The sequence below is a fragment of the Salmo salar genome, chromosome ssa24, assembly GCF_905237065.1.
Source record: "Salmo salar chromosome ssa24, Ssal_v3.1, whole genome shotgun sequence".
Lineage (NCBI taxonomy): Eukaryota > Metazoa > Chordata > Actinopteri > Salmoniformes > Salmonidae > Salmo > Salmo salar.
This window is the reverse complement of record NC_059465.1, coordinates 5,030,610-5,053,774: the sequence shown is the minus strand read 5'-3', so window position 1 is coordinate 5,053,774 and position 23,165 is coordinate 5,030,610. Positions and strand designations below refer to the sequence as shown.

The window sequence follows — 23,165 nt, the reverse complement described above, 5'->3', positions numbered from 1 at the left end:
TGGGCTGATTCCTCACCATTCTCATGATCATTGCAACTCCACGAGGTGAGATCTTGCATGGAGCCCCAGGCTGAGGGATATTGATAGGTCTTTTGTGTTTCTTCCATTTGCGAATAATCGCACCAACTGTTGTCACCTTCTCACCAAGCTGATTGGCGATGGTCTTGTAGCCCATTCCAGCCTTGTGTAGGTCTACAATCTTGTCCCTGACATCCTTGGAGAGCTCTTTGGTCTTGGCCATGGTGGAGAGTTTGGAATCTGATTGATTGATTGCTTCTGTGGACAGGTGTCTATTATACAGGTAACAAGCTGAGATTAGGAGCACTCCCTTTAAGAGTGTGCTCCTAATCTCAGCTCGTTACCTGTATAAAAGATACCTGGGAGACAGAAATCTTTCTGATTGAGAGGGGGTCAAATACGTATTTCCCTCATTAAAATGCTAATCAATTTATATCATTTATGAGATGCGTTTTTCGGGATTTTTTTGTTGTTATTCTGTCTCTCAATGTTCAAATAAACCTACCATTAAAATGATAGACGGATCATTTCTTTGTCAGTGGGCAAACGTACAAAATCAGCAGGGGATCAAATACTTTCCGCCCACTGTAATACCTTTTTTGCACTATTGGTTACAGCCTGTAAGTAAGCATTTCACTGTAAGGTCTACACCTGTTGTATTCGGCGCATGTGACAAATAAACTTTGATTTGATTACGGTCACAGTTATGAAAACTTAGGACACTGAAGGAGGCCTTTCTACGGATTCTGAAAAACACCAAAAGAAAGTTGCCCAGGGTCCTTGCTCATCTGCGTGAACGTGCCTTAGGCATGGTGCAAGGAGGCTGCAGAAGTGGCCATGGCAATAAAATGCAATGTCCATACTGTGAAGTGCCTTTAAACAGCTTGGAACATTCCAGAAAATGATAACATGGCTTTAGAAGCTTCTGATAGGCTAATTGACATCATTTGAGTCAATTGGAGGTGTACCTGTGGATGTATTTCAAGGCCAACCTTCAAACTCAGTGCCTCTTTGCTTCACATCATTGGAAAATCAAAAGAAATTAGCCAAGACCTCAGACCAATAATTGTAGACCTCCACAAGTCTGGTTCATCCTTGGGAGCAATTTCCAAATGCCTGAAGGTACCACATTCATCTGTACAAACAATAGTAGGGAAGTATAAACACTATGGGACCACACAGCCGTCATACCGCTCAAGAAGGAGAAGCATTCTGTCTCCTAGAGACGAACGTACTTTGGTGCGAAAAGTGAAAAATCAATCCCAGAACAACAGCAAAGGACCTTGTTAAGATGCTGGAGGAAACAGGTACAAAAGTATCTATATCCACAGTAAAACGAGTCCTATATCGACATAACCTGAAAGGCCGCTCAGCAAGGAAGAAGCCACTGTTGCAAAACTGCCATAAAAAAGCCAGACTACAGTTGGCAAATGCACATGGGGACAAAGACCGTACTTTTGGAGAAATGTCCTCTGGTCTGATGAAACAAAAATATAACTGTTTGGCCATAATGACCATCGTTATGTTTGGAGGAAAAAGGGGGAGGCTTGCAAGCCCGTAGAACACCATCCCAACCGTGAAGCACGGGGGTGGCAGCATCATGTTGTGGGGTGCTTTGCTGCAGGAGGGACTGCTGCACTTCACAAAATAGATGGCACCGTGAGGGAGGAAAATTATGTGGATATATTGAAGCAACATCTCAAGACAACAGTCAGGAAGTTAAAGCTTGGTCGCAAATGGGTCTTCCAAATCGACAATGACCCCAAGCATACTTCCAAAGTTGTGGCAAAATGGCTTAAGGACAACAAAGTCAAGGTATTGGAGTGGCCATCACAAAGCCCTGACCTCAATCCCATAGAAAATGTGTGGGCAAAATTGAGAGTATGCGAGCAAGGAAGCCTACAAACCTGACTCAGTTACACCAGCTCTGTCAGGAGGAATGGGCCAACATTCACCCAACTAATTGCGGGAAGCGTGTGGAAGGCTACCCGAAACTTTTGACCCAAGTTAAACAATTTAAAGGCAATGCTACCAAATACTAATTGAGTGTATGTAAACATCTGACCCACTGGGAATGTGACATAAGAAATAAAAGCTGAAATGAATCATTCGACACCTATTATTCTGACATTTCACATTCTTAAAATAGAATTGTGATCCTAACTGACCTAAGACAGGGAATTTTTACTAGGATTAAATTTCAGGAATTGTGAAAACTGAGTTTAAATGTATTTGGCTAAGGTGTATGTACATTTCTGACTTCAACTGTATTCACCCCCTTTACTATGAAGCCCCTAAATAAGATTTGGTGAAACCAATTACCTTCAGAAGTCACATAATTAGTTAAAGCCCACCTGTGTGCAATCTATTTAAGTGTGACATGATCTGTCAAATGATCTCAGTATATACACTTGTTCTGAAAGGGCCCAGAGTCTGCAACACCACTAAGCAAGGGGCACCACCAGAAGTATATAAGTACAGATCAGGGTTGGGTTATAAAAAAATACCAGAAACTTTGAACATGCCACGGAGCACCATTAAATCCATTATTAAAATGTTTTAAGAATATGGCACCACAACAAACCTGCCAAGAGAGGGCTGCCCACCAAAACTCACAGACCAGGCAAGGTGGGCATTAATCAGAGGCAATAAAGAGACCAAAGATAACCCTGAAGGAGCTGCGGAGATTGGAAAATCTGTCCATAGGACCATTAAGCCGTACACTCCACAAAGCTGGGCTTTACGGAAGTGTGGCCAGAAAAAAGGCACCGCTTAAAGTAAAAAATTAGCAAACACGTTTGGTATTCGCCAACAGGCATGTGGGAGACTCCGCAAACACAAGGAAGAAGGTACTCTGGTCAGATAAGACTAAAATTGAGCTTTTTGGCCATCAAGGAAAACGCTATGTCTGGCACAAACCCAACACCTCTCATCACCCTGAGACACCATCCCAAGAGTGAAGCATGGTGGAGGCAGCATCATGCTGTGGGGAAGTTTTTCATTGGCAGGGACTGGGAAACTGGTCAGAATTGAAGAAATAATGGATGGCACTAAATACAGGGGCATTTTTCTGGGGAAACCTGTTTCAGTCTTCCAGAAATTTTAGACTGGGACGGAGGTTCACCTTCCAGCAGGACAATGGCCCTAAGCTTACTGCTAAAGCAACACTCGAGTGGTTTAAGGGGAAACATTTAAATGTATTGGAATGGCCTAGTCAAAGCCCAGACCTCAATCCAATTGAAGATTACTGTACACCAGCGGAACCCATCCAACTTGAAGGAGCTGGAGCAGTTTAACCTTGAAGAATGGGCAAAGTCCCAGTGGCTAGATGTGCCAAGCTTATAGAGACATACCCCAAGAGACTTGCAGCTGTAATTGCTGCAAAAGGTGGCTCTGCAAAGTATTGACTTTGGGGGTTGAATAGTTATGCACGCTCAAGTTCAGTTATTTTGTCTTATTTCTTGCTTGTTTCACAATAAAAAATATTTTACATCTTCAAAGTTGTAGGCATGTTGTGTAAATCAAATGATACAAACCCCCCCAAAAATATATTTTAATTCCAGGTTGTAAAAGCAACAAAATAGGAAAAATGTCAAGGGGGTGAATACTTTCGCAAGCCACTGTACATGTCAAGCAGTGAAGTTACAGCTCTGTCTGTCCATGACCTCTCTTCCTTAGTGCGCACTGTCACTGTGTCCGTTTCCATCTTGTCCACCTGTGTATGTAACATTTCACGTAAACCCAGTTTGTCTGCATCGAAATAGCGGTCCTTGTACTTAGTATCGAGCATGGTGGCGACACAGTAAAAAGGCTCAGAAAATGCCACCGAATCGCTTGTTCACAGCCTGTGTCAGCAGTTTTATTGAGCAGGCGTTTCAATGCCATGACAAAAGGTATAAGTTTCAAACATGTTCTCAAATGCCATTGAAATGGCAGCAGCAGTATGACAACCAGCACATTCATGAGCATGCAACACAACTTTCCTCAGTTCGAAATCCTCGACGACCCACTGTGCTGTCAGACTCAGCTTGCTTATGGGGCTGATATTGCTGGTCCAAATGTCAGTCAGATGTTGCCCTACTGGAGTTACACAGTAATAATGTCACTGCTATTAGCCTCACGACATACTATGGAACGCCGTTTGGGTCGTTGATTGTCAAAAATATATGTCAAATAACACTATTTGACGCGTTAAATAAGCATTTAATTTGACACGTCAAATAACACAGTTCTATTATAGAATGTTGTGTGTTCTGAATTTGCATGTGCAAGCCAAGCGCCACCACTACTATCAGTAGCACTGTCAAAGCTGTACAAAAAAGTCTGCAAACAAGCAAACACCGGCCACGAACGACGAGTTTACAATAGTGAGTTGGTAATTAAACATTATTTGTTCGACCGCACCTTCTGGGGTAGCTAGCTAGCTTCAGCTTGCTAGCACCAATACAACCAGCGTGAAGACAATGACCAGTAGAAACTGCGGTCATTTTCACTATTCTTAGCAATGATTTACGAATCCTAGTGACTGAGCAATGGAAGGCACCAGCAGGCTCGTAAGCATTCATTCAAACAGCACCTTCGTGCATTTTGCCAGCAGCTCTTCGCAATACTTCAAGCATTGCGCTGTTTATGACTTCAAGCCTATCAACTCCCGAGATTAGGCTGGTGTAACCGATGTGAAATGGCTAGCTAGTTAGCGGGGTGCGCGCTAATAGCGTTTCAAACGTCACTCGCTCTGAGACTTGGAGTTGTTGTTCCCCTTGCTCTGCATGGGTGGCTGTTGTCGATGTGTTCCTGGAGCGAGGAGAGGGACGGAAGCTATACTGTTACACTGGCAATACTAAAGTGCCTATAAGAACATCCAATAGTCAAAAGGTATATGAAATACAAATCGTATAGAGAGAAATAGTCCTATAATTCCTATAATAACTACAACCTAAAACTTCTTACCTGGGAATATTGAAGACTGTTAAAGGAATGTTAAAAGGAACCACCAGCTTTCATATGTTCCCATGTTCTGAGCAAGGAACTTAAACGTTAGCTTTCTTACAAGGCACATATTGCACTTTTACTTTCTTCTCCAACACTTTCTTTTTGCATTATTTAAACCAAATTGAACATGTTTCATTATTTATTTGAGGCTAAATTGATTTTATTGATGTATTATATTAAGTTAAAATAAGTGTTCATTCAGTATTGTTCTAATTGTCATTATTACAAATAAATAAATAATTTTAAAAATATTATTTTATTTTTAAACCGGCTGATTAAATCGGTAGCGGCTATTTTTGGTCCTCTTATAATCAGTATCGGCGTTGAAAACTCATAATCGGTCGACCTCTGACCCTATTTACGGGGTTTGAGTTACTGGCTTACTTGTGCTCTTCCGTGCAGTCCCTAGGAGGGGTGCGTCACTTGAGTGGGTTGAGTCACTGACGTGATCTTCCTGTCCGGTTTTGCACCTCCTCAGGCTCGTGCGGTGGAGGAGTTATTCGTGGGCTACACTCAGCCTTGTCTCAGGGTAGTAAGTTGGTGGTCTGTTGATATCCCTGTAGTGGTGTGGGTGCTATCCCTTGGCAAAGTGGGTGGAGTTATATTCTACCTGGTTGGGTATCATTGGACGGGGCAACAGTGTCCCCCGACCCCGTCTCAGCCGCCAGTATCTATGCTGCAATAGTCTATGTGCCGGGAGGCTAGGGTCAGTCTTATATCTGGTGTCCCGTGTGAATTTAAGCATTTCTCTCTCTACCAAAGGACCTGAGCCTTAGAACCATGCCTCAGGACTACCTGGCCTGATGACTCATTGCTGTCCACCTGGTCGCGCTGCTGCTCCAGTTTCAACTGTTCAGCATGCAGCTATGGAACCCCTGACCTGTTCACCGGACGCGCTACCTTGTCCCGGACCTGTTTTTTTCCCCTTCTTTCACCGAATGCTCGGCTATGAAAAGCCAATTGACATTTACTCCAGAGGTTGCACCCTCTACAACCACTGTGATTGTTATTTGACCTTGCTGGTCATCTATGAACATATTGAAGAACAATCTGGCCATGTGCTCTCTGAGGTTTTAGGCTGGGTTTCTGTATACACATTTTGTGACATCTGCTGATGTAAAAAGGGCTTTATAAATACGTTTTATTTTATTTGATCAGTGGGTGATATGTATGTTTTCATTGGAGGAGTGTGGTTACACAGATGTCCTCTCGAAACATTAGAATATCAAGAACAATTGGAGTTTGTTTTGTTGGTGGTGTAGGCCTGTGTAAACTAAAAGACGTTTCAGAAAAGTCCGAATTTCTGATTCAAATCACATTGCTGGGAGTATCATCACGAGCAAGAGTCCCGTCATAGTTAGACAGGTGAAACAGTCATATCCATCTCGCAGTGAAGCTTGCTGACGTTAACCCTCGTCGTAGCTATAAAATCAAAACAATGATTTGGCATATCTGACCACCCCCACTAGCCTCCACTCTCGAGGCACATGCTGCAGCTGAAAAGCTTCATACCGTTGGACTCTGACTATAATAAAAGTAGAGCGAACGTTAACTAGTTACAGTACATACTTAGAGGATATTTTTGCTATTCTGCAAAGCTGTCAAAGACATAACTAGCTACAGTAGGTAACGTTAGCTAGCTACCTAGACTAGAGAGACCTTGCTAGCTAGCGACCGTACGTTGGTTATTAAAAAAAAAAACGTTGGAGAATTTGCCCTCAGTATCTTGGTAGAGACTAGTGCGCTAAATTTGCTTGCTACGTTTCTTTCATGTAACGTTAGTTAGGTGAATTGTCAACACAGACATGGACACATCACGTCTAGGAAGAAACGTGTCTGTCAACTAGCAAGCTAGCTAACGTTAGCAACATCCTTGTAAAAATAGTTAACACGACTTAAGGGAAAGGCTTTCATTTGCGAATGACACACTTTTGCAGATTTCAATCCCAAATTAAGACTCACCTAAGAAATGATATCTTGATAGAAACACTGAAACTTGACTAATCTTGTGTCAGCTGTTCGCAGCTACAAACGCACACGCAGTCGCTTGGAAGGGCGCGATCCACAGCAAGCAAGACGCGTTTTGATGACGTAACATATTGCCTTGACACCAATAGTTTAACTGAAGTTATTTTAGATCGTGTACATAAATACACCACCAGCTTCAGTAAAATACTAAACTTTTGATCTCATATCCTAAATGCTTTAGTATAGAGACATTTTAAATGTTAGCTTCATCGTCCAAATACAGTGCCTTCGGAAAGTATTCAGACTCCTTGACTTTTTCCACATTTTGTTACGTTACCTTATTCTAAAATGGGTTAAATATATTTTTTCCCTTAGCAATCTACACACAATACCCCATAATGACGAGCATTGATATAGGGAAAACGATCTATTGTTATGACAAATCCAGCTTCAAAACCAGCCATAGGGCCAGATGGCTAAACATTTGAACAGGGTGTAGTAAAAAAAAAAGCAACAACAGATAACATTAGCTAGCTAGATAAGATTAGCATACTAGCTCTGAGCTGGAACCTAAAAGTGCATCTCGAGGAGAGGAAATGACGTTGAAATAGTGGCAGAGTAAAACAAACAAAAAAATGGCAGTTTAAACGTTAAGAAATGTTTTACATTTGTCACATCCCTAACAGTTAATAACCTTTGGTTTTCAAATTTAACAACATTTCTTAAACCTCAGTTACATTTACATTTCTCGGTTGAGCCTTTCACCTGTGTAAAACCTTTATCTTGATCCCACTGGAAGGGGGAATTAATCTTCATATTCGGCACCAAAACTATTCTAATCAGAACTATAATATTTAGCCCAATCTTGATTAAAGGCCACAGCAAAGGTTTTCCTGTTTGTTAAAAGTTGTCCTTCATCTGCAGTTATGGACTGCCCTCTTCAATTAAAACCACGCGTTCAATGGGGTTCAAGGCTAGAGACAAATGACCATTGCAAAATGTTGATTTTGAAAAACAGAAGCATATGCAGAAAAGTATGTCATACCTATGGTAAAATATGGTGGTGGATCTTTGATGTTATGGAGCTATTTTGTCCCCACTGGTCCTGGGGCCCTGGCTAAGGTTAACAGCCTTGTTTGTCAAGAGGTGTGGAAGGGCGGGGAAGGTACCTGCAGTCAGAGAATAAGACAAGGATGCAAATGATATCCACTACTCTACCGGTCCAGAAGACATCAGCTAGACAACCAGCATCTTCCAACTCTCAGAGGTAAGTTTGCTTTCACTGGGGCTCATCTCAGATGTACATAGGTGGATAAGTGTTCGTAACTCGGTCCATCCCTGTCACAGAAGACTCCGAATTTGAATTAACCTGGTGTGCTTTCTGTGCTCTCGTAGAGAAAGACCTGTTGTGCTTAAGGGATGAAGATCCAGAATGTGATACTGCTGTTTGCTCTAGTGAGCATCCCTTTAGCAGCAAGCCTCAACGAAGCTATCCTTAATGAAGGTATGTCTAGTGTGTGTGTGTGAGGCAGGTGAGTGTAGAGTGTCTCTGCCGGTCTCTGGGATGACAATAAAAAAATGTTGGTCAAGAAGTGAAAAAAAGCTACAATTAGAACCTGTAGAGTACTTAAAGCATAAATATGTGCAATTAGGCTCAAATTGTTAGCTGTAGCTAAAGTGTTAGGACAACCGTAATAGCCATGAAAAATATCTTTAAGCTGCTTGTTGGTGTACTGTGACATGTGAGATACCTTCCTAACATAGTCATTGTTCTGCTATTATTGTCATTGTTCTGCTATTATTGTCATAGCAGCTAATCATACCCTTATTCCAATTGGCACGCTTATATCCAATGCTGAGTGTTCTGGCGCAAAATGCTGCTTTGCATTATCCGGTTGAGTGTTACACATTGCAGGTGGATGAGATCAGAGACCTAAGGGCCTAGATTCAATCCGTAGCACCAAAGATCCACACTATTGTGCGATTTAAATTCAAAGGCAATGTTCCCACTTTAGCTGAGACTGCATTCACCCTAAACAGTAAAACACTGCATGTCGGTTCAATAGAAAATTATCCAGCTATAAGGCAGATCTTCCACACTACAGATTGAATCTAACCCCTTATACCAGCAATGCTAAAAAATGTATTCTATTCAACTGAGACATTTACTTTGTTCGTATTCTTAAATTTTATATTTTGCTTCTTATTGTTGCATTGTCGAGAAGGAACCGGCAAGTAAGCATTTCGTTGGACTATCTGTATCCCGTACATATGACTAATTCAATGCAGGAAAACTGAAATCAGTCTTACCTCATTTCTACCAGCATCTCACGTGTGCAATTAGAGGCGAAAAAAACCTCTAGATCAACTTTACTCCACACACAGAAACGCATAAAGCTCTCCCTCGCCCTCCATTTGGCAAATCTGACCATAACTTTATCTTCCGGATTCTTGCTTACAAGCAAAAACTAAAGCAGGAAGTACCAGTGAAGAGCTCAATACGGAAATGGTCCAATGAAGCGGATGCTAAGCATAAGGACTGTTTTGCTAGCACAGACTGGAATATGTTCCAGGATTCATCCGATGGCATTGAGGAGTGTAAGTTCTTTGACGACGTCATCCCCACAGTGACCATACGTAATTATCCCAACCAGGAGCCATGGATTACAGACAACATCCGCACTGAGCTACAGGCTGGAGCTGCCGCTTTCAAGGAGCGGGAAACAAATTCAGACGCTTATAAGACATTCCGCTACGCCCTCCATTGAAACATAAACAGGCAAAGCGTCAATAAAGGACTAAGATCGAATCCTACGAATCTGACACTTGTCGGATGTGGCAGGGCTTTCAAACTATCATGCATTACAATTGGAAACCCAGCCACGAACTGCCCAGTGATGCGAGCCTACCAGACAAGCAAAATGCCTTCTATGCTCACTTCGAGGCGAACAACACTGAACCATGCATAAGAGCACCAGCTGTGTGATCACACAGTGTGTGAGTAAGACCTTTAAACAGTTTAACATTCACAAGGCCGCAGGGCCCTACGGATTACCAGGACATGTACTCAGAGCATGCACTGACAAGCTGGTGAGTGTCTTCACTGACATCTTCAACCTCTCCCTGACCCAGTCTGTAATACCTACATGTTTCAAGTAGACCACCATAGTCTGTGTGCCCAAGAGCACCAAGGTAACCTGCCTAAATTACTATTGCCCCGTAGCACTTACAGCTGTAGCTATGAAATGCTTTGAAAGGCTTGTCATGGCTCACATCAACACCATCATACTAGACACCCTGGACCCACTCCAATTTGCATACCGCCCCAACAGATCCACAGATGAGGCATTCCCTTTCCCACCTGGACAAGAGGAAGTGTATTCTGAGAGGGTTTCATCAGGGAAGTATTTGTACTCCAATGTAGTAAAGAGAAAGGAATGTCATTTTCAGGGTACAATGGTATACTTAGTTAGTAGTAGGCCTACATGTTATTCAAACTCTACCCAAAGAACTTTATACAATAACTAGACCCCACAAACTGATCCATCTGAAACTCTGTCTGAGCATCAAGGACCATTTTGTTTGTGTTGGGAGGTCAAGAGGTTGCTAACCAGGTGCTACAGCTGAGCTGATCATGTGTTACTGGACACTGGTGTATTGTGAATGCGCATGCTGAAAGCACTAGTATGTGCTATTCTAATTAAAACAAAATGTATATATTAGGCTACATTGTATTGTTTTACAACTTTTGTCTTCTTTACCAGAGCAGTACACATGATGGCTACAGGTTAAAAGCTAAATCATTATGGTCAACTGATCATCGTACAGACAGATACAGTTGGGGTCAAATATATTGGCACCCTTGTACGATTCACTATTTATTTTGAAAGTACATTGAAATAAAAAAACCGTTCATGTGTTATTGTTTGATTTACAACTGCACATAACTCCCAAAATGTAATAATAAAGAATGAAATTGCGATTTTTCACAAAGTTATTCAAAGTTCAAATTAATTTGGTTGGAGGCAAGTTATTCTCGTTTACTGCGTAATTTACTACGCTTTGACATCCACCACCAACTACTGTAACTCAAAAAAAGAAAGAAAATGATGGTGTGTCTATGTCTGTAAGTTGCTACAGTATGTCTGATATTTGTCTCAATCATTTTTCTCTGCTGCTTTCTTGGTTGAACCAGGTCTCACTTGAAAAAATCAATTCTCTCTCAATGAGACTAAACTGGATAAATAAAGGTTAAATAAAAAAAAGAAAGTCAGTGTTAACAGAACAATAGAAGCCAGGGGATTCAAACACAGAAAATGTATTACTCAAAAAGGTATACACATGAAAGAACAAATTGTACAAGTGGATTAAACAAATGTTTTTCCTGGATTGTAACAAATCCATGACCCACTTATCAGGGAATCTTTAAGATCCAATAGGTATACTGACCTAAAAGGTGTTGGTTTTTCATTAAATACATTACTAATCAGGGTGGAATGATATTGATCTGCACAATCATAAACAGTTCAGATATCTGCAAGTGATTCAAAGTAGGCCTATTTTATCCAAGAAAGGTTGAATAAATGCCAGGTGCTTTCGCATCATGTATGCAGTACTGGAACGAAACCATAATGTTTACAGAAAGGTAAACATTTGAGATTTTTTGCAACAATTGACATTCGAAAAATTTAAAAAATAAGTTATTTGTGGTTTTTGTTTGAAGGTGAATATTCCTCTAGTAGTAGTGAGAGACCGCTATGTTGAGATATCATATGCATTCTTCACGTCTTTGCCTCCTGATTTAATGGGGTTGACCAATAAGTAAAAACATGTCTCCAAACCTCGGCAGCATTCCAATCGGCACCCTATTCCCTATGTGTAGTGCACTTTGCATACTTTGCTGGTGCTCCTGCCTGGCCACCATCTCCTTCACCCACAGCCCTTCTTTCTCCCTCCCCCTGGGCCGTCCCAGTGCAGCCTGCCTCCTGTGGGGTCCAGTCCCAGCGCCACACATGAAGCATGTGGTCATAGAAGGAGCAGCTGGCCATCAGGCAGGACACTGCAGGGCTGTCCACGGCAGGGTTAGGACAGTCGGGTGGGCCTGCCACAGAGCTAGCAGATGACGGGGATAAACTCTCAGGTATGTAACGTCCTGTGTCATCCTCCAAGGAGGTGTCGAAGCTGGCAGTGGGAGATTCATACTGAATCCTTAGGTGTCCTCCTGTACGGCTCTCTGTTTGGGACTGTCTTGGCTCTGTGGCCTCCAGAGGGGAGCATGGGGGAGGCTCCCCCAGGGAAAGCTGGGACCAGTCAGCCCCATAGGCCAGGGAATTGTGGAGGATATAGGAGGCTAGGACAGAACACGCTCCTCCGCTGCCCTCTAGAGGAAGAAATAAATATTACAGGTTTGACAAAATGACAAGACATAACTTGGGTCTTATTCATAAGAACACAGGGGAGAAAAACTTTTGCAATAAATAAATAAAACAAGTTTCTTATTGGACAAATTCAGGTAGGCCCCTCCCTGATTCAGTTGTTTCCTTGTGAATACAACCCGCTCTTCAACCAGACAGACATGGTAGTTGTGGCAAAGCGGCAAGTTTTCATGTGAGCAGCATCACGTCCCAGACAGTCAGACTCACCCAGAGCTTGCTGGCAGTGAAGGATGTGGAAGTCGTTGTGCATGCAGGCAGCCAACAGCAAGTGCTCATGGGTAGGATGCCACTTCAGTCTCCACACTCCGCCACCCAGAGCACTCTCACTGAGAGGCTGACGCATGTTCCTCTCGTCCCACAGAAGCACCTGCTCGTCATAGCTACAGGACAGGAGACAGTTCACATGATTCACTGCATCTCACATGGAACACGTTTCCCTATATAGTGCACAACTTTTGTCCAGAGTCCAGATATTCCCTATAGAGTGCACTACGTTTGAACAGAGCCCATCAAAAGTAGTGCACTACATTGAGAACAGGGTGCCATTTCGGACACAAGCACTATAGGGTTCGTATGGGCCTCAGGGTTTGACACCAATCTATCTTTCACACATCTGGTAAGTAACATCAATTAGTATGTTGATAGAAAAAAACAAATTACTCAGCTTTTCTCCCAGGAACACATAGTGAATATAAAAGGGGAGCTTGATGAATACAAGGATTATAGTATATTATAATATCAGCCTGGCATTCTGAAAATAAAACACCTAACTCAAATATTAAAATCAATGTTCATTTACCTGCCTGTGGCTAGAATGCGCTCCCGATGTGGGCTACTGTGTACACTGCATACACCCATCGAGTGCCTTCAAGAAAGGAACAACAGTATTGGTTACATGTTCATTTAAGACATGTTTCTGATGCACCTACTTACTTTGCCATGGGAATGGCGAATGCATTTTGACTGCGTATTGTGTCAACATGCTCACCTCCTGCTGGTGAATGTGGGGGAAGAGGGACCCATCCTAAGATCCCATCCCTTAAGTTTGCAGTCATCCCCGCCTGCCAGGTGCATTCCATTCAGACAACACACACACACACACACACACACAGAAGATAAAAACATAGGATGCATGTCACAAGACTTTTTAAAACATGAGGATCCAGTCTGCTCAAAAAGCATGACAACCCTGATCACCTTATTAAGGCAAAGTGTAAACATCATCATCACACAAGGAGGGGTCAAACATTTAGGTTTTAGAAACAAAAGACAGATAAACAGAAAATAGGATGGATAACACAGAACTTGACAGGGGGGTATTGAGCACTAAGCAGCCTGTATCAGCTAGATGTGTTTCGAGAGGGAGTGTTACCGGAGTAGACAAGCTGAGTATCCCAGTATGAGAATGCTGAGATCCAGGCTTCAAAGTCGTGGGCCTTCCACTGTGACACGGCAGTGAGACTGTTCTCCCCCAGGGACAAGACGTTGACACAGCCTGCAGAGTCACTGGACACCACACGCACGTCACTGCTGCAGAGAGGAAGAGGATACACCATGGTTGCGTCTCAAATGGCACCCTATTCCCTATCTTGTGCACTTTTACTTTTAAACAGGGCCCACAGGGATGAAAACCCTAGGTAATCACATAACTTAGTACTATATCCTAAACAATTCTACTGTGCTGCTCTTTCCCTGACAATGTTCAAATGGAAAATGACTTAAATGGAAAATTAGGAATATGTATTCCTAAAATGATATTACTCCTGTCTGAACAGACAAAACCATTCAAAATACTACATCAGAGAGCATCATTTAGCCTCAGAGAATCAATAGCTTAAATTTTTTTGGCTGTGGATCAAGTTTTATCATAAGCACTTAAAGTCGGGAAGGCCACAATTTGGGCAGCATGCACGCCAAATATAGAACAGCTTGTTGCATTGTGGCCATAGACATATAATCCAAAGAAGGGTTTTGAAAACCTGTAAGCCTGGCAATTTGACTGTTAAACTCATGGGTACAGTAGCTATTGCTGCAAGCCCTGACTTGAATGGATTATATTACTATGGTTGGTTGTGGCTGTCAGTTGGCCTTTCGCAAATTTCAAGATATAATTGCGAGAGAAACTTTAAAGTTTGGAAAGCAAATGCCTACTGCTGAAAATAGAAGACTAATCTGTCTGTAGAAGCCAACAACTTTTGAGCGATTCTGAGCGAACCACACTGTTTTTCTAAGTAGCTTATCTTGAAATAAGTCTTTGGCATGAGTGCATCGGCCATCACCGGTGAGTAGCCTAGGCTTCATCTTCATCATTCAGTGCCACTGGAAAGTTATTTAGTAGCCTACTGCAACCTATAATATACACTGAGTGTAAACATTGAGTTGCACCCCCTCTGTCCTCAGAACAGCCTCAATTCGTCAGGCATGGACTCTACAAGGTGTCGAAAGCGTTCCACAGGGGTGACGGTCCATGTTTTCCCACAGTTGTGTCAAGTTGACTGGGTGTGCTTTGGGTGGTGGACCATTATTGATATACACAGGAAACTGTTGAGCGTGATAAACCCAGCAGCTTTGCAGTTCTTGACACTCAAACCGGTGTGCCTGGCACCCACTACCATACCCCATTCAAAGGAATATCAATCTTTTGTCTTGCCCATTCACCCTCTGAATGACACACATACACAATCCATGTCTCAATTGTCTCAAGGCTTAAAAATAAAATAAAGGGGGATTAGAAATGATGCAAACAATTAAATTGATAGAACCTACAATCTGCAATATTAAAGTTGATCTACCCCCCCCAAAATAAAAATAAAATACAAATGATGTATTTTTGTTTTGTTTTTTTTACCCCTTTCTCTCCCCAATTTCAAGGTATCCAATTGGTAGTTACAGACTCGGGAGAGGCAAAGGTCGAGAGCCGTGCATCCTCCGAAACACGACCCAACCAAGCCGCACTGCTTCTTGACACAATACCCGCTTAACCCGGAAGCCAGCCGCACCAATATGTCGGAGGAAACAACGTACACCTGGCGACTGTGTCAGCGTGCATTGCGCCCGGCCCACCACAGGAGTCGCTAGAGCGCGATGGGACAAGGTCATCCCTGCCGGCCAGACTCTCCCCTAACCCGGACGACGCTGGGCCAAATGTGCGCCGCCCCATGGGTCTCCCGGTCACAGCAGTGCTCAAACCAGGATCTCTAGTGGCACAGCTAGCCCTGCGATGCAGTTCCTTAGACGACTGCGCCACTCGGGAAGCACAAATGACGTATTTTAACATGTAAATGACGTAGAATTGCATGAAATGCATTTATTTCAAGGCCCTGCTAAAGAAAATCCCCACGTGTGGAAATAAAAAAAACGCCTCTGTTCAACTGTATGCCACTATGGAAATGTGACTATAGATGCATGCAATGCTTTATAATTTCATCTTTATTTAACTAGGCAATTCTTATTTACAATGACGGACTACACCGGCCAAACCTGGACGACGCTAGGCCAATTGTGTGCCGCACTATGGGACTCCCAATCACGGCCGGTTGTGATACAGCCTGGATTTGAACCAGGGTGTCTGTAGTGATGCCTCTAGCACTGAGATGCAGTGCCTTAGACAGCTGCACCACTCGGGAGCCCAAATAATTAACTTGAAACAGACAAACTTACCACATATGCTTACATTTTACTGACTATTAGAACATTAGTTGTCCAATCTGTGGTCTTTAATAACCTCCAATGCAGCGTTCCGTATATCCCAAATGAAGCCATGATCCTCACCTGTTACCTCTTCCAGTGGACCAGTCTAATGACAGAGCCAACTTATCAGGTCCCAGACCCAAACTGGTCACAGTCTGCAGAGCACACCGGCCTTCCTACTGGAGACACGTATCCATAAGAGCAGTGCCCAAAGCTAGGGTTGCACAATTCCCTAGTTTTTCTGAAATCCTGTTTAGAGGATTACGGATGTTGTGCTTATTCCATCCTGATTCCAGTAATATTGCAATCAGGATATCTGGAAAACCAGGGAATTTGGGGAAGTTACCAGAATTTTGCAACCCTAGCCCAAACACACTTTAACATAACGGACATGGATATTCGACAGTGAATGAATCTGTATCTCACCTGACTGTCTATGAGTCTGTGCAGCTGTAGCTCCCCACTGGCTGTAGCCATGCCCAACAGAGGCCTCTCTGACACTGGCACATGACACCTGAGAATAGAGGTATAGCAACAAAGTAATCATCAAGGCCAGGTGGAGGATCTCCATTGAAATTGCTTTTAAGTTCAGGACAAGGTTTAATGTGTCTAAGAAACCAGCCCAAACTGAAAAAAAGCTTGTAGCTGTTTGCATCATCTTACCATTTTATATCTAATATGGCTGGTGTGTCAATCCGCTGCAGCTCACTGAGGGGCGGACACATAGGTCCTTGTTGACGAAACTTGAACAGGTACAGTCGGCCAATCCGAGTAGCCGCGTCCTCTGGTCCCTGATGATTGCACAATGAGAGAACTGTTACACCACCTTATACACACACCAGAGTCTCAACGTGTATGAGAAGTAACAACTTTCTGATATACAGTCAGTGACATAGATCATGGTGTATAGTCATACACTACATGACCAAAAGTATGTGGACACCTGCTCGTCGAACATCTCATTCCAAAAATCATGGGCATTAATATGGAGTTGGGCCCCCCTTTGCTGCTATAACATCCTGCACTCTTCTGGGAAGGCTTTCCACTAGATGTTGGAACATTGCTGCGAGGACTTGCTTCCATTCAGCCACAAGAGCATTAGTGAGGTCGGGCACTGATGGCTTAGATCGGGTTGCTTGTAGCTGGTTTGAGAATTATTTAAAAGACAGAACACAGTGTGTACATACTGATGGCGTTAAGTCAGGATTTCTAGTCATAACAAAAGGTGTCCCACAGGGTTCGATTCTTGGTCCAGTTCTTTTCACAATTTATATTAACAGCATTGGTCTATTTAACTGTCATCTGTAAGTAGATGACACTGTTGTATACGCTACTGCCCCTACGGCAGCTCAGAATCTGCTTTTACTACCTTGCAGAAAGCCTTGCCTGAAGTTGGTACTAAATGATGGTAAAATCAAGTACATGTTATTTTCCAAATCATGTAATGATGTACCTGATGATTTTTGCATAAGTACGTTAGATGGTGCCCCCATTGATCGTGTCCCCGCCTAAAAATATCTGGGCATCTAGATTGACGAAAAGCTATCTTTTCAAAAGCATGTTGACGAGTTAGTCAAGAAATTAAGAATTAAGCTGGGCTTCTTTTATAGGAATAGGGCTTTCCTTTCATTAAAAATAGTATAAAACATAATTCCGTCTACATTTATTCCTGTTAAAATGTATAACGATATTATAAACATGAATGCAGCTGCCAGTGTTTTGAAGCCCTAGGACACAATTTATCATAGCGCACTTCGTTTTGTAACATCTGACAGTTTTAACACTCACCACTGCATCTTTTAACATAAAGTTGGTTGGACCTCGCTAAAAACACGTACAGTGGGGGGAAAAAGTATTTGATCCCCTGCTGATTTTGTACGTTTGCCCACTGACAAAGAAAGGATCAGTCTATAATTTTAATGGTAGGTTTATTTGAACAGTGAGAGACAATAACAACACAAATATCCAGAAAAACGCATGTCAAAAATGTTATAAATTGATTTGCATTTTAATGAGGGAAATAAGTATTTGACCCCCTCTCAATCAGAAAGATTTCTGGCTCCCAGGTGTCTTTTATACAGGTAACGAGCTGAGATTAGGAGCACACTCTTAAAGGGAGTGCTCCTAACCGCAGCTTGTTACCTGTAAAAAAGACACCTGTCCACAGAAGCAATCAATCAATCAGATTCCAAACTCTCCACCATGGCCAAGACCAAAGAGCTCTCCAAGGATGTCAGGGACAAGATTGTAGACCTACACAAGGCTGCAATGGGCTACAAGACCATCGCCAAGCAGCTTGGTGAGAAGGTGACAACATTTGGTGCGATTATTCGCAAATGGAAGAAACACAAAAGAACTGTCAATATCCCTCGGCCTGGGGCTCCATGCAAGATCTCACCTCGTGGAGTTGCAATGATCATGAGAACGGTGAGGAATCAGCCCAGAACTACACGGGAGGATCTTGTCAATGATCTCAAGGCAGCTGGGACCATAGTCACCAAGAAAACAATTGGTAACACACTACGCCGTGAAGGACTGAAATCCTGCAGCGCCCGCAAGGTCCCCCTGCTCAAGAATACATACCCGTCTGAAGTTTGCCAATGAACATCTGAATGACTCAGAGGACAACTGGTGAAAGTGTTGTGGTCAGATGAGACCAAAATGGAGCTCTTTGACATCAACTCAACTCCCCGTGTTTGGAGGAGGAGGAATGCTGCCTATGACCCCAAGAACACCATCCTCACCGTCAAACATGGAGGTGGAAACATTATGCTTTGGGGGTGTTTTTCTGCTAAGGGGACAGGACAACTTCACCGCATCAAAGGGACGATGGACAGGGCCATGTAACGTCAAATCTTGGGTGAGAACATCCTTCCCTCAGCCAGGGCATTAAAAATGGGTCGTGGATGGGTATTCCAGCATGACAATGACCCAAAACACACGGCCAAGGCAACAAAGGAGTGGCTCAAGAAGAACCACATTAAGGTCCTGGAGTGGCCTAGCCAGTCTCCAGACCTTAATCCCATAAATCTGTGGAGGGAGCTGAAGGTTCAAGTTGCCAAACGTCAGCCTCGAAACCTTAATGACTTGGAGAAGATCTGCAAAGAGGAGTGGGACAAAATCTCTCCTGAGATGTGTGCAAACCTGGTGGCCAACTACAAGAAACATCTGACCTCTGTGATTGCCAACAAGGGTTTTGCCACCAAGTACTAAGTCATGTTTTGCAGAGGGGTCAAATACTTATTTCCCTCATTAAAATGCAAATCATTTTATAACATTTTTGACATTAGTTTTTCTGGATTTTTTTGTTGTTATTCTGTCTCTCACTGTTCAAATAAACCTACTATTAAAATTATAGACTGATCATTTCTTTGTAAGTGGGCAAATGTACAAAATCAAAGTCACTGAGCACTTCAGTAAGGCCATTCTACTGGCAATGTTTGTCTATGGAGATTGCATGGCTGTGTGCTCGATTTTATACACCTGTCAGCAATTGGTGTGGCTGAAATAGCTGAATCCACTCATTTCAAGAAGAGTCCACATACTTTTGTATATATAGTGTATCTTGGCTTTGATTGTCTGTTTGTCTAACGACAGTGTCTACAATCTTACCGCATCTGGCCCTTTCTGCAGTTGATATGTTCCACATGCCAGTATGTTGTGCCACTGTGGGATGGGGCACCACTCCACTGTGTCGGCACTCAGCTCTGTGTCGAACACCTGTAGACTGCGGGTCCTTGACTTCCAAGCCATCGCAAAAGTTTCTGCATATTACTGGACCACAGCACCAGTCAAATATGGACAGTGACAACAATTATTATGCCAAGATATAACAGCCCATCATCAACAACATGAACACGGGTAACATAAGATTGGAGCAAATATTAGTTAGCTAGCTAACTATTTAACTGCTGGTTGAGATACATGCAACATAAACATGCTAGCCTCCAGGTAGCGCACATATTTAGCAAAACCAGCACTAACGTTACCGTTAACAAGCTATAATTGACCTCCCTACTTGGCTAGCAACAGGCGTCTAGACGAACATCTAGCTAGCTACACAGTTCAAACTATAGTATTTCGATTTAATTATAACGCACATAATATCCCAATAAGCTATATTTGTTTACAGATCAACATATATTCTGATAAAGAAATTAGAAACATACATGTGAAGCAGCTATTCGGCTGGCAAACACTTCCTGAATGACGCTGCCACGTCACCGACTGGGGGCTACATTCAGCATCGAAACGTTGCACAATGTTACATAGACGTGGGGTATCACTATCCACCCACTGGCAACCACACACAGTGGATGTTCCCTGACCGTCAGCTCTTGCCCACACAAACACAAAATATGGATGGTAATCTACCGTTGACCCAATCATCGTATTGCACCGTGGTAGATAAAAAAGACCAGTCTAAACTAATATGCTACACGCATACAACATCTGGGATATTCAATGTTGGGTGAGTACTGATAGCTATCTAGCCATTTCCGTATGGGTAGAAACCATGCGTTATAACAACGTAAACTGACCAGAAAACTCACCCAGCGAGCTACAGTAGTTGTGGACATGTAGCTAGCTATTTATTATTCAATAGCGATGATACAGTTTTGCTCAAATAGAGAGGCGATCTCATCGACTCGGGTGAATCACAGTAAACTCGTGCTGCAGTGTTCAGGTTAGTGTTAACAACAACAACAAAGCTGCCGCCAGTGGTACTATATAGATATTGCTATAATATTCACCTGTAAAAGAAAGATTGGTGTAGTAACACATACAGCTAACATCATACTGGTTTTCTGTTTCAGTTTGACAAATGCCTTTGATGTGTGGAGCACAGATTTCACTGAGGAGACATTGAACCAGTTTGTATGTATCCTGTAAAAAATATGTAGGTTCTTAATTAATTCTTTTGGCATTTCCCCTCTGTATGTGATAACAAAATGACAGGCACATTTATTTTCAGAGACAGAAGTTTGCCTTAAAGTCAACAGAGGATTATATCCTGAAAATCAGGTATGTTTATCCCAGTTCCCAGTTTATTTTAATCCAAGGACCTCATGCAGTCCTTGAGATCCTTACAAGATCCTTTACACTTTCCATGCCTTTACAATACTTGCATATTCCTTTTATTCCTCCCCTCTCCTATGTTCTTCCAGGTCTGCGTGTGGGAGTGGGAGAGTGTCGGTATCGGTGCAGGACACCAGTGCAGTGCTCTATGTAGCGGCCAGTCCAGGAGACCTGAGTGTGACTCTGTCCAGACTAAAAGAACAAGAGGCTAAAGAGGTCCTGAGAGAGCTGCTGTTTAGAATGGCAGACAGCCTGACCCATTTAAACAATACTGGTGAGGTTAGGGACTAAGCTCTTATACAGCATACAACGTTCTCCTCACATACTGTACACTTTCCGATCTAGGGAAGGCCTTGCTAACTGCTGTTACAGAATGCATGTGTACTCTTACCACACAGTCTTTATGTTCTCTGTTGTGTTACTGTGTTCTGTCCAGCAGGCCCTACCTCATTCAGTCCTGGGAAGAGTCCGCACAAACGGAATACAGGTGCTGTGTGACAAGTTCTCTTCATCTTCTTTTTTCTGTAGATATGTATTTTTAGTTGCCTTGGTAAATTACAATAGAACATAGCTCATCCTCTAACGTATGAGGATGAGCTATCCTCATAGCTCATCCTCATAGAGGTGAATTAGGAACGATGATGTATATTATAGTAAATGCTACTCTTGCTCTTTCAGACTTTGAGCCAAGGAGACACCAGCAGAGTGGCCAAACTATGGCAGTCAAGAAGCGTCTCCCAGGAGATTCTCTCATCAACCCAGGAACTAAGAGGTAGGTACCTTCTCACTGAGATCAGGACAGTGTCTGTGTCCCAAATGACACCCTATCTCATATATAGTGTACTACTTTTTACCAGGGCCCATAGGTCTCAGCTTAAAAGTAGTGCACTATAAAGGGATAGGCCTTTGTTCCAAAATAGTCCACTAGTTTAAAAGGCTGGGCCCTGGTCAAAAGTAGTGCACTATAACTGGAATAGGGTGGCATTTGGGATGTAGCGACAGGCGGTCTTTACATACTGTATTTACATGCATCTGCATGCAAATAATGTAAAGAGACAAGTTCACTATTATTTCTGTTTTTCTGACCTTTTTCAGAAAGCGTCAAGCAACCGGGGTGGCATTTGATGATGAAGACGATCAGTGATAATTTGCTAAGAGGAATGACCACAGTTGCTTTCCATACTTGCTGTCACATTTCTCCAGCATACAAACAATATAGTGCATGAATGTTCTTTTAATCCACTAACACTAAGCCATACAGCTTCATCAAAAAAATAATATACCCATTTAATGAATACTGTCCAAATGATGACAATCTGCTTTTTAAGGACTAGAGTCCCAAATGGCACTCATTCCCTATTTGGTGCACTACTTTTGACCAGATCCCTATGGGTCATGATTAAAAGTAGTGCACTATATAGGGTGCAATTTTAGACACACTCATTATCATTACCTCAATCACTGTGGGAAGACTTGAAACATATTTTAAAAAAGATTCTCCCCAATTTCATGGTCTCCAATTGGTAGTTACAGTCTTGTCTCATCGCTGCAACTCCCGTACGGACTCGGGAGAGGCGAAGGCCGTGAGCCGTGCGTCCTCCGAAACACAACCCAACCAAGCCGCACTGCTTCTTGACACAATGCCTGCTTAACCCGGAAGCCAGCCGCACCAATGTGTCGGAGGAAACACCGTACACTTGGTGACCGTGTCGGCGTGCATTGCGCCCGGCCTGCCACAGGAGTCGCTAGTGCGCAAAGGGACAAGGACATCCCTGCCGGCCAGACCCTCCACTAACCCGGACGCAGCTGGGCCAATTGTGCACCGCCCCATGGGTCTCCCGGCTGCGACAGAGCCTGGACTCGAACCCAGAATCTCTAGTGGCACAGCCTTAGACCACTGCACCACTCGGGAGGCCCGTATTTTAATCTTTTAACTTTATAATAAACATTACTTTTTAAAGCCATTCTCCTTGTCCAATCATT

The 23,165-nt window shown here is 42.9% G+C and overlaps 3 protein-coding genes across 5 annotated transcripts in view; 1 reads left to right on the top strand and 2 right to left on the bottom strand.

The window, feature by feature from the left end:
* The window catches only part of ipo11 (importin 11), a 252,986-nt gene extending 245,871 nt beyond the window's left edge, over window positions 1–7,115 (bottom strand). The window contains exon 1 of the mRNA XM_014171158.2: window positions 6,973–7,115. The gene's annotated coding sequence lies outside the window, so the exon portion shown is untranslated. The remainder of the gene's footprint in view (window positions 1–6,972) is intronic.
* A 4,165-nt stretch (window positions 7,116–11,280) lies between these two features.
* On the bottom strand, window positions 11,281–20,503 carry dph7 (diphthamide biosynthesis 7). Of its 2 annotated transcripts, none has more exons than XM_014171169.2 (10): window positions 20,273–20,503; window positions 19,716–19,867; window positions 16,767–16,894; window positions 16,530–16,617; window positions 16,185–16,279; window positions 13,786–13,943; window positions 13,402–13,474; window positions 13,213–13,278; window positions 12,621–12,793; window positions 11,281–12,358 (listed from the first exon to the last, which is right to left on the bottom strand). In XM_014171169.2, the coding sequence occupies exons 2-10, from the start codon at window positions 19,854–19,856 to the stop codon at window positions 11,844–11,846; spliced, it is 1,437 nt and encodes a 478-aa protein (XP_014026644.2). In that variant the 5' UTR covers window positions 19,857–19,867; window positions 20,273–20,503; the 3' UTR covers window positions 11,281–11,843. The 2 variants fall into 2 exon arrangements, with proteins under 2 accessions (XP_014026644.2, XP_014026643.2); XM_014171168.2 differs by having other exon boundaries at window positions 19,716–19,877; window positions 20,273–20,372.
* On the top strand, window positions 20,346–23,142 carry paxx (PAXX non-homologous end joining factor). Of its 2 annotated transcripts, none has more exons than XM_014170589.2 (7): window positions 20,346–20,574; window positions 20,921–20,981; window positions 21,079–21,128; window positions 21,272–21,456; window positions 21,619–21,669; window positions 21,861–21,954; window positions 22,278–23,142. In XM_014170589.2, exons 1-7 carry the CDS (start codon window positions 20,420–20,422, stop codon window positions 22,324–22,326), a joined length of 645 nt encoding a protein of 214 aa, XP_014026064.2. In that variant the 5' UTR covers window positions 20,346–20,419; the 3' UTR covers window positions 22,327–23,142.
* The last annotated feature ends 23 nt before the right edge of the window (window positions 23,143–23,165 follow it).